Source organism: Hyperolius riggenbachi, chromosome 2 (assembly GCF_040937935.1).
Source record: "Hyperolius riggenbachi isolate aHypRig1 chromosome 2, aHypRig1.pri, whole genome shotgun sequence".
NCBI lineage: Eukaryota > Metazoa > Chordata > Amphibia > Anura > Hyperoliidae > Hyperolius > Hyperolius riggenbachi.
This window is the reverse complement of record NC_090647.1, coordinates 401,228,251-401,240,273: the sequence shown is the minus strand read 5'-3', so window position 1 is coordinate 401,240,273 and position 12,023 is coordinate 401,228,251. Positions and strand designations below refer to the sequence as shown.

The 12,023-nt window shown below is 42.0% G+C and overlaps 1 protein-coding gene across 1 annotated transcript in view; it reads right to left on the bottom strand.

The window, feature by feature from the left end:
* Positions 1 to 7,914, bottom strand: part of MYOG (myogenin) — a 75,787-nt gene extending 67,873 nt beyond the window's left edge. Inside the window, exon 1 of the mRNA XM_068266245.1 lies at positions 7,386 to 7,914. Coding sequence (XP_068122346.1) covers positions 7,386 to 7,892 — 507 coding nt within the window. The 5' untranslated portion in view covers positions 7,893 to 7,914. The remainder of the gene's footprint in view (positions 1 to 7,385) is intronic.
* Between the last annotated feature and the right edge of the window lie 4,109 nt (positions 7,915 to 12,023).

Below are 12,023 nucleotides of genomic sequence, written 5' to 3'. Positions count from 1 at the left end.
AAACCTTGCACTGGGGCCCATAGCTCCTTAGCTACACCACTGCAGATGTGGTATAGCTTTGTACTACAGTGAATCATACAAAGCTTTCAACTGCAGCAGGGAAAGTAGTAGTACATCAGATTTCTGCTGAGATTTGAACTACTATTGAGTGGGAACAGTCAATAGTATAATAGAGGCGCCTCACGTAAAATCAGACGGTATTCTTATCTTAACAGAGTCCCACAGTGCAGCAACTGTAGAGGTGAATCCTTATCCTCCGATGTGACAGATATGAAACAAAAAGCAGCAGCGCTGTGTGGTCAGCCTTAAAGTAATGCAGTTCCACCTCCAGAGATCCCAGTGATCTATTCTTCCACTCCTAAAAAGTGCCACTCAGTGCACAATAAAAAAAGGAGATAGGGATTCTCTCAGTGGAATTATAAAATGCAAATTTATTTGAGTGTACAATCTTTCATAAAATAGGCAAGGTGAAACTCACATACAGAGGGTCCTACTCCAGTAGGAACCCTCCTGGCAACAAACGCTTCCCACTCCGTGTGGTACTACAAAAATTAACAGCGATCAATGTAACATTGCCCGCTCTCGTCCCGACTAGTTTTGGCCTTCCGCCAAAACTTCCGCTGCTGCTCTGGCGCTTTGAGTCAGCCAGGAGCAGGGGCAGTGACGGAAGTGACGTCAGCCGCTAAAGGGAGAAGTCTCCGATGGAACGCACGGAAGCAGGTATGTATCTGCCCGCCGCTGCCCGCTGCCCACCACAGCCCCACACACTTACGAGCTGGAGGGGAGCGCAGAGGGGAGAGCCCCGAGGTGAGGGAGAGGGGGGAACTACCCCTCTCCCCGCCGACTGTGGGCAAGGCTTTCCCCTCATGCTGCCACCCCTCCAGCACCCACAAAACTCCGAGCGGGCCCCAGGGGGGGGGGAGGGGGGGCCCGCTCTGAAAATCTGCAGCGGGGGCCCGGTGGGGCCTAGTTACGCCCCTGGCCGGGAGAAAAGCGCGATATAAATGTTATTTGTCTTGTCTTATTTGTCTAGACCAGCTGCAAACGCTCAATGTTGTTCTCCTGCGATCTTTGACTATGTTTCTCTGTACAATCTGAGGTGTTAGGGGGGTGCACAAATCTTACAATTTGCATCAGAATATCTCATCCATTCATGACTTCTTTATTCAAACTAATAATTACAGTACATGGGATTCTGCCTTTAATACTTTCTGAATCATAAAGTCGAAAGAAGTTTGCTGGTTTTTGTCTCTTCTCTGACACCACTAGCTATATTTTTGGGGGTTTGTTAGTCTGATTCTTTTAAAATAGAAAGCTCAGCATGACCCCAACAGCCAGACAATTGGCATTTTAAAAGCAAATTACGATACCAACATTTTTGATTCCTTCCTGTTCAGGCTTAGTTTTCCTGGTATGCTTTTTGATCATCACAAGTAGTACTCATATTAGTTTCACATATCTGACATTCTACAACTAGGGCTGCAGAGATTATCTGAATGTTTTGGAAGTGAAAGATTAAAATCTGTTTTAACAACTGTTTTAAAGGGGAACCATAACGGCATATAGTAAAATGCAGTAAACTAGTCAAGATACCCACTTTTACTATAAATATCCTGCTTTCAGCATCAGCAACCCTTCCTATAGCTACACTGTATCTTACACACACAAACATTATTTCTACTTCCTTTAGAGCTCTCAGTAAATGAACATTCCGCGGAGATTACCTGACAGTATTAAAGATGTTGACACCTGTGATAAATTTCACAATGTAAATCAGACAGGGAGAGGGCATATTTTATAAAAGTAAAATACTGACTAAATGATTTATAAAATGAATTTTGTAAGAAGAGTAAGAAAAAAAAGTAATTTTATTTATTGTTATTTTTTATTATAGTTCCCCTTTAACTGAAATTCACGTTCAGTAAGAGAATAAATCCCTAAAGACTGTTTTACAACAGCTAATCACAATCATATTGCAATTATCACAAGCATTTAAAAAAAAAAATTAAAGGGAACTTGAGATGACAGGTATATGGAGACTGCAATATTTATTTCCTTGTAAACAATCAAAACCCTGCAACAAGCATACCGTATTTCTAGTCCAGTAAATCCTGAGTCAGCTGAGTCAGAGTACCTTATCTGCGGCATGCATCAGGGTCTATGGCAAAAAGTATTAGAAACACAGGATCAGGAGGACTGCCAGGCAACTGGTATTCTTTAACCAGCCGGGCGGTATGGACGAGCTCAGCTCGTCCATCACTGCCGGAGGCTGCCGCTCAGGCCCTGCTGGGCCAATTTTCATCAAATAAAAAGCAGCACACGCAGCCGGCACTTTGCCAGCCGCGTGTGCTGCCTGATCGCCGCCACTCTGCGGCGATCCGCCGCGAGCAGCGGCGAAAAAGGCTCCCCCCAGCCGCCTGAGCCCTGCGCAGCCGGAACAAATAGTTCCGGCCAGCGCTAAGGGCTGGATCGGAGGCGGCTGATGTCAGGACGTCGGCTGACGTCCATGACGTCACTCCGCTCGTCGCCATGGCGACGAAGTAAACAAAACACGGAAGGCCGCTCATTGCGACCTTCCATGTCACTTTTGGCCGCCGGAGGCGATCAGAAGAACGCCTCCGGAGCGCCCTCTAGTGGGCTTTCATGCAGCCAACTTTCAGTTGGCTGCATGAAATAGTTTTTTTTTTATTTAAAAAAAACCCTCCCGCAGCCACCCTGGCGATCTTAATAGAACGCCAGGGTGGTTAAAAGTAAGAGTAAATATATATGGGAGCCTCCATATCCCTCTCACCTTGGGTTCCCTTTAAAACACAATCACTGAAAAAATGCTACGTGCAGCTCTTTTGCGATTTTGATGAAAACTATGCTCTGTATTGTAAAACAGCCCACAGGGTTTCATTGTCTAAGTGCTTTTAAAAAATCTGGAAATCAGAAAAGCTTTTTAAAAGCACTTTTGAATTGAAACAGCCCTTAAAGGCCAGTAACTGTAGCCTAAGGATAATACAATGTGATCACAATTTACCCCATTTTTCCCACAACATGATTTTTAGTTAGTTAGTTAGTTAGTTATTTAGTTAGTCAGTTTGAGACCCAATTTTTGTGCAATTGGTCAGGTTTCACAATGTTGTTTTTCATAGATTTGTGGAAGAAAAATATACATAGAGAATTAACAGAAAAATCACATAGTACTGTGTTTATTAATCAATTTTCTTTAGTTCCCATTTGCATTAACCTAATGCAAGCCTCAGGAAAATACAGCATTCACTATTCACTATAAGTAAGGGCCCTAAGAATGCATAGCTTTGTCATAATTTAGTAAAAAAAAAGAATTTTGATAATAAAGTGACTGTCTAGCACAAGAATCTAAAATAACGACTCTGCCTAGCACTATAAAGTGGCATGGGCGGAGAGTGTGTTATCACTGAGATATAAGCTGGCTTAGAACTGTGTGCAGACTAAAGTTAGCCATACACTGGTCGATTTGCCATCAGATTCGACCAACAGATAGATCCCTCTCTGATCGAATCTGATCAGAGAGGGATCGTATGGCTGCCTTTACTGCAAACAGATTGTGAATCGATAACAGCCTGAAACCGTTCACAATCTGTGATGGTGGTGGTGGTAGTGGTGCTGCTGCTGCTGCCGCCGCTCCCCCCCCCCCCCCCGCATACATTACCTGCTCCGGCCAGCGCGAGTCCACCCCAGTCTCCGCTGTCTTCTTCTCCGCTCCGCTCTGGTCTGGTCTCCAGGTCCGGCAAGCTTCACTTCTTCCTGTCTGGGGGAAGTTTAAACAGTAGAGCGCCCTCTACTGTTTAAACTTCCTGCCGGGACAGGAAGAAGTGAAGCCTGCCGGACCCGGAGACCAGCACAGAGAAGAAGACAGTGGTGACCAGGGGAGTCGCGCCTGCGGAGCAGGTAATGTATTGCAGCTGTCGGGCACTCGAACGCCGCTAGCGACGCGCTCCCTACCCGCGGGCGATCGACGGTAATTTACCGATCGACGGAAAATTTTGTGTTAACGTTAACGATTTGACAGCAGATTCGATCCCAGTGATTGAATCTGCTGTCGATTGGCGGGGAATCGGCCCAGTGTATGGCCAGCTTAAGGGCTCTTTTTAACTAGAAAACACAATTGCAGTTCTTCTGACCCCCATTGGGCGTTATCAATCAAGAGTGTGTAGGGCTTTAAGATATAGTATAGTAGTATCTAGTAGCTAGTATACTACTCCCTCTGTATAAATCACTTGTGAGGCCACAATTGGAGTATGGAAAACAGTTTTGGGCACCTTACTATAGAAAGGATATTGACCTTCTGGAACAAGTACAAAGCCAGGCAACTAAATTAATCAGAGGGATGGAAGATCTCACTTACCATTAAAGGTTGGACAAACTGGGCTTATTTAGCTTGGAAAAAAGGTGACTGAGAGGTGACCTGATTAACATGTATAAGTACATCAGAGGGCAATACAAAAACTTGGCAGATTAGCTTTTTGTCCCTAGGGTTGTACGACGGACAAGGTGACATGATTTGCGGGTGGTCGAAAAAGTTTTTGCCATCTATTTAGAAAGGGGTCCTTCACAGTGAGAGTGGTTAAAATCTGGAACATTTTACCTCAGGGAGTAGTTATGGCAAACTCTATATCTGCATTTAAAGAGGGCTTGGATGCTTTTCTTGCATTGAAGGGCATCCACGGCTATAATTTTTAGGTAATTCCTGGAAGCGTTGATCTGGAGTCGGGAAGGAATTTTTCCCTGTTAAGGCTAATTTGCAAAGCCTTGTAAGGTTTTTTGCCTTCCCCTGGATCAGCTGGGATACACTCAGGTTCAGGATGGTGTTTTTTATTTTTATTTTATTTATTTTTTTCTGGTTGGACTTGATGGACGAATGTCTTTTTTCAACCAAACCAACTATGTAACTATGTAACTATGACATTGCATGTAACAGTTTTTGTCTGTCAAACAACTGCTAAGCTCCAATGCTTATATAAATGTTCACATTGATTCTTTCTGTGTTGGACAGCAGGTGGCATTTGTTTAGCAACAGAATCAGTAGGAAAGTGTGAATAAGTCCAAAATGTTTTTTTTGTAGCTTTGCTAGCATGTTAAATTATGTAATTGGACATACAGATGCAATGCAATCCAACCTTTTTCACTTCATTTGGCTTCTGTAGTTCTTAAATGTTTGAGTCATCCTAGTCCTACAGTTTTTCTATGGCGTAGGGAGAGGGAGCTGGAAGAAGCTATAGAAACTAGGTCAAACCATGTCTGTCCAATAACATATAGATCAGGAATCTTTACCTCATGCTTGTTGGTATGTTTAATTTCTGCTGGTTGAAAACTATTGCATAGCCATCGAACAAAGTGATACACGGATATGACTATCTGAATAAAATCATTTTTTTGGAAAATAAAAATTCCATTGGATCTGATAATTTTTCTTTGACAAGAGATCAAAATGTACATGGAACTGAATAGAAAGATTGAAACACTTGCTTTCATCTGTTAGTTTCTTCAAATGTTGAATATACTTAGGAATCAAATGTTTTTATTTTCATGTATAACAGATATTTTGAAGATGGAAGCATCACTCATCTTCATTTGATTCCTAAGTTAATGCAATAAGCAAGATATACTGTATATTTTTCTAAAACTGTATAGGTACATGGATTTGCTTCTATTCTTGTAGAACAATCAATCAATTAATTATGTGCATAACTTTTATTATCCACATAAGGAAGTGTAAAGGATGGCACTCTTGCTTTGCAGTATAAAGCTAAGGCACAGTGGGGCATTGCATTGCAGTGTAATGGAGGCACTTTAATGCAGAAAGTTGCACTGCAATAGTAAGTCTATGTGATGTTCAAAGTACATATGGTGCAATGCAACCCACAGGAGTACAGTATCCCAACAAAATTCTTGCAGCGCATTACCGCTTAATGCATGCATTAACAGTGGCAGTGAAGCATACTTTTCCTTGACTGTATGCTTCATTGTTTGGAACCCAACTGTTCTATAACTTTTCCATTCCTGTTTTTAGAGGGAATGCAACCCAGCTCCATATGTGAACCTAGCTCCAGAGTTCCATCTTTAAATTACAGACTGGACACTAAATGTGTGGCATTTTTATATTCTCTCTGTGTTTTATGGCTTTCCTCTAAGCACTCCAGTTTTGTCTGATCGACTTTCCCATTTTTTTCGACAAAAGAAAATCGGGAGTGTTGGATTTTTCTGATCAATTTATATAAAAAATGATATGGCATAGGATAGATTGACAATTTCTTGATGTACAGACCCAAGCTATTTTTTCTGAGTTTACAATAAGTTTTATCATAATTGAGGAAAATTTTAACGTATGAAAGTGGTACATTTGTCAGATTTTTTTTAAATGCTACAATCAGTCAGAAAACTTGAATTGCAATTCTTGTATTGAAAAGATATTTTAAAAATTGTATGGTGTGTGGCCATTGTTAGACTAGGGAAAGGCTATACAACTATGGAAGTTATTAGCTTCTCTTCAGGGCAGTTAGTCGCATGACTGTATACTTAAAGGACACCTGTAAGGAGAAAGAAAATAGTTAAACTTACTGGGGCTTCTACCGCCCCCTGCAGATGTCCTGTGCCCACAAAACAACCTCTGGTCCCATGCCGCGGCTCACTTTCATTTTCGCCAAATTTAATGCCGCCAGCCACTGCGCCTGCACGTGTCCTTGCTCCCACTCACTTTACAGGGAGCGTACTGTGAAGGTGCAGTATGAGGTTTTCTCGCACTCTGCCTGCACAGGACACTCCTGTTGAGGAGAATGCGAATGAGGACGAGCACTGCCCGGGCCAAGCAGGCACATTGGCCGGCAAAATGAAAATCTGTGAAAATTAAAGTGGGTTGCAGCAGGATTGTTTTGTCCCGGTGCAGGTACAGGATGTCTGCAGAGGGCTGGTAGAAGCCAGGGGAATAGCAATAGGGGTTGCCGAGGTAGCCACCGCATTGGGGCCCTTGGGCCAGAGGGGCCCCCAAAGGCCCTCCCTCAACTACAGTATTAGCTCTCTATTGGTCCTGTGTTCATAATAATCACTTCTATAGATACTTTGAATAGTGGTAATTATTAACAAACTGTTCCCCATCCCCTTCTTGCATCTTAGACACTGTAGTTGCTATTGGCAGGTTTTGGTGCGCTGTATGAATTGCTATGTATAGAGTGCTTGGGGGGGCCCCATTGTAAAACTTGCATCGGGGCCCACAACTCCTTAGCTACGCCACTGGTAGAAGCCCCAGGTGAGTTAAACTCTTTTTTTGTAATTGATTACAGGTGTCCTTTAAAGCACTGCAGAAATTGCTATAACAATATAAATAGCCAAAAACAACATTAATAATATCTAATATTACTTACCACATGCTGAGAGCCATTACCAATATAGATCAAATCTCTTTGGTCTCTTTCCTGCTGGTTAAGAGAAGCCAGCAGAGCCTGTAGGCGTTCAATGTATTGGATAGCACTCCTCAAAATCTCCACTTTGGGAAGTCTCTGATTAGGGTTTAACAGAGTGCTTCTTTTTAGGGCTTCAAAAGCTTCATTCACTTTCTTCAGCCTACGTTTTTCCCTTAAAGTGGCTGCTCTTCTTCTGTCTAAGGATACTGTCTTCCGTTTGCACATCTTGCAGGCCCATGGCAAACACTGACCAGGACAATGGTCTTGTTGGCCTATACTGATATGAGATGATACTTTCTCTTCCATGCTTGGTCCCTGCAGAATAATACTATCTGAACAAATTCCAATGGATCCTCGATCTTGAAATCCAGGCTGATCATAACTGGGAAGCCGTGAGGAAAAATAATTTTCATTGTCAAAAAATCTTTGTTCTGGGAAAAAATATGGGCTGGTTTCAAAGAGTTCCATGGTGTTCAGCTGAACTGTTAAGATGTGTTTCCTTTCAACAACTACACAGCAACTGCACTTCTCCCCTTCACACCAACTGCTTGATGCCATTTAAACCCTCTGTCTGCATTAAATCACAAAGATAAATTTAGAAAATGCTCACGAAACCTGATCCACTTTTTAGCTGTTGCCTGACATCAAAACTTTTTATGTCTGACTGGATGAGATTTTCCCTAGAGGATGTTCTTTTTTTCTAGTAAAAGTACCTTTTATATGGAAAGAAAGACCAAAAGAAAGAAAAGCTTGTTATTAGCTGTGACATTATTTAGTAGATGGGAAGAAACATACTGAATTTTGAAAGAAAATATTTGGTTGGTTGTGATAATCGTATTCATAATACTTTGATATTTGTAGTTAATTTTTTTTTTAATTGATTTAATAGAAATTAACTAAATCAAAGAATGATTAACATGGAGAAGCCACAAGTTGAGTTACTAAAGATGCAAAAAAGTTATGATCTTCTACTGCTACTACAACTAATAAAAAAAAAGAGTGAAGAAAAATGTTTCTGACATAAAGACAATCAGTTTTCATGGCCAAACGCTATATTAAGAGAACATCTTTCTGTTGATACACTTTTGAATTATGCATGTTTGGTATTTTTATACTGACCTTATAAATGGTACGAGCATGACACAAGAACAAATAGTCAGTGACATACATGCTTGTTTTTAAGTGCCTTGCATAATGTAACATTGGGGAATAGGGGATGGAGTGGTAATTGAACTTTAGTGCTATAGCAACTCTGAAGACACGACCTGAAAAATGATTACATCACTTGTCTGCGCTGGTTTTGGTGAAAAAACTATTCATGTTGAGTAAAATATTTTTGATTACAAAACATATACATGTGTACATTCAGGCTTTCCACATTAAATTCACTTTTACTTAACCAATTGCACAGACAATCATACATTTTACATAGCATTGTTATATCACTTTAAAACGTATTTTCATCTATTATTTTCACAACTTCTATTCACAAAGTAAAAAAAAAAAAACCTTTTGCCTATTGTGACTATTTAGTTGGCACTTTTAAAGGCTGTGTATAAAACCAAGTAGTGTTTAACTATTTTGCAGCCAGACCTTGTTTCCCCCTTATGGACTAGAGCAGTTTTGACATGTTAGCTATGTCCTTATTTAATAGTCAGCAATAACGTAATCCCTACTTATGACACCTCAATGAAATATATATTGATTTTTTTCAAGACTAACTAGGCTTTCATTGTATGGCATTTTTTTCTCCCGGAACATTTTTTTTTCTATGCCTTTTAATAGGGTAAAGAGGTAAAAAAAATAGAAAAAAACAAATGATTTCTCAGTTTTACCAATTCCAGTTTAAAAATAAAAAGCACTATTGTAGATAAAAAAACACAAATTTAGTTTTGGCTATTTCTACTGTTTATCACAAAACTTAAATTACGTTCCTGTCACAATGGTGAAAATATTTGATTCTGAAATAATGCTACAGTGTGTATTTTTCATTTTGAACTGAAAAAATAAAAGTATTTTTAATGGTAAAAATCCATCTTATTGGTGTAAGGCTTGGTGGTGTATTCTCCACAGTCAGCATGCAACGCATGAGCTGGCGTGGAGGAGGTACACACACTAGCACCAGGAAACAGGCTATCCCTAGTATAGTGGAGGGGAGGACTGACTGCAATAGGAGATTGTGGCGCACAGAGCCGGTGCAGATCTGACAGCCACAAACAATGCTTTCGTTATAACGTCTCAGCGCAAAGTAGCGCTGAGCGCATAAACCAGAACTGAGGAGATCAGGACAGGTAGACAGAATGAACGCTTGCTAGCTAGCGGCTACTTAGCGACAGCAAGCGTCCAAAACCAGATAGACTGGAATGAGGCAGCCAATGCGATGCGGCGATGGCGTGCCTCACAAAGACAGGACAGGATAGTCAGAAAATAGCAGGATTGAGATAGATGAACATAACACAGATAAATATACAATAAGTATGTTTTCCTAGCGTATTACAATTACAGCTATCAATGAAACTATTTGTAACGTCTGACTAACATATGTATATATCGGCAATGAACCGATATATGACATAAGCAGGAACGCTGACTAACACTGGAGCAAAACAGGGAACAGGGCTCAGAAGGATTCGCTATCTCTTCGCAGAGATGAACGCAATCCACAAACGGTAACAGGACAGGATTCAGAAGGATTCGTTATCTCTTCGCAGAGATGAACGCAATCCACAAACAGTGACAGAACAGGATTCAGAAGGATTCGTTATCTCTTCGCAGAGATGAACGCAATCCACAAACGGTACCAGGAACAGGATAACTAGCTCAGCACGGGTGCTCACGGTACGTGCAAACTACCAAAACGTGCTGGAAGACTGACTAACTGAACACAGGAAATAAACAGTTCGTGTACGTATATATCAGCAACACTGATATATCAACGTAACACAAATACAAGGAAAATAATAAACGTGCTGGTATGCATATATATTGGCAATGAACCAATATATGATGCAAAGACCAGCAAAGTATCTTTAACAAGAAACACGATCGGGGGCTAAAGCGACAGCAAGACAGGCTTAAGCTGAAGCTATGAAAACCCAAGGAAACCCTGCAGGAAGCAGATCTTTATACTGAGGTCATCCAATGGGAGCAGACATGCAGATTCCCACACAGGTGAATGATAATCAGTCACAAGCTGACAGCAGGGAAAGACAGACAAATCTATGCAGCTTGCATGGAAATAGATCAGAACTGCCTGAGCTGCAGCACTACTACTTCCAGTAATAGCTGCTGCAGCAGCGATCATTACAGTACCCCCGCCTTCAAAAGCGGATTCCAGACGCTTTTCAAAACTGAAATTCCCAACAAAACAGTCTGACTGATAATTCATGATGACCGGGACAGCCCGGCAAGACCGAATTCCAGAATCAGTCCCCACAAGACTGGACCCATCAGAACCAGAACCTACAGAACCATGCCCATCAGTACTACAAGCCCCAGTGTGACACCCATCAGAACCATGATTTCCAGAAGAAAGCCCTCAGAAATTCCCTGAGCGATACCCACCGCCTTCCAGGAACCGTTCAGAAACGCCAAAGCCTTTGCAATGCCCACCGGTACTGTCTTTACCAAGACAAAACCCACTGTTGAACCAGTCCAAGGCACCAGGACAAGTTTTCTCAGAGACCTCCCAGAACACCTTGAAGCTCCAAAGAGATCCCCATAGGTCAGAATGCCCCTTAGGCTCACATGGAGAACTATCAAGAACCCCTATGGAACCTAGGGCAATTCCCGAGTCAGGGCCACAAGGACAAACATCAATATCAGGGCTTTCAGGGACCAGAACCATCTCTGGGCATGCAGGCAGACTGGCAACATCAGAACGTGTTCCCACTAAGGAAGCATCAGAGCACGCTAACATCTTAGACACACTTGGGCATTCTGGCACACAAAGAACATCTGGGCACACCGGCACAAGAGAAACCTCTGGGCATGTCAAGGAACTGTGAGCCTCAGGGTCAGCCAAGACAGGACCAAAACCAGGACTGGCCAAAAAAAAATCATCATGACTAAACTTCGCAACTACTGGACTTTTACACGAGAATGCTGGATCAGACTTAGATGTCGCTGATTCCAGCAAAGTCAGTAACAAATCAGATTCAGGGGCACTAACAAGACAGGACAAATCTTCTGATGTATGCACTGAACCAGATAGGGACTCCACAACTACCTCTGGACTGGACAGAGACTCATTTAATACACTGGATTGGAGCTCATGAGGCGCTGCAGAACAAGTCAGTATTGCAGCAGCCCCCACTGGACTAGGCAAAACTGAGGAATTCCCTGGACAGGAAGGGGACTCTGGAACCTCTGCCACAGCGGCCAGAGAACCAGAATCTTTCAGGATACAGGGCTGGGTTTCAGGAACACTCATCAGACCGGACTGAAATTCTGAGATTTCTATTATTTTGACCAGAGAATCAGAATTATCCATGTTACAGGGCAAGACTTCTGAAACATTCAGAGGACAGGGCTGGAGTTCCTCGGCTGTTACAACACTGGAGAGGGACTCAACATTGGTTAAATCAGACTGTGTACAGG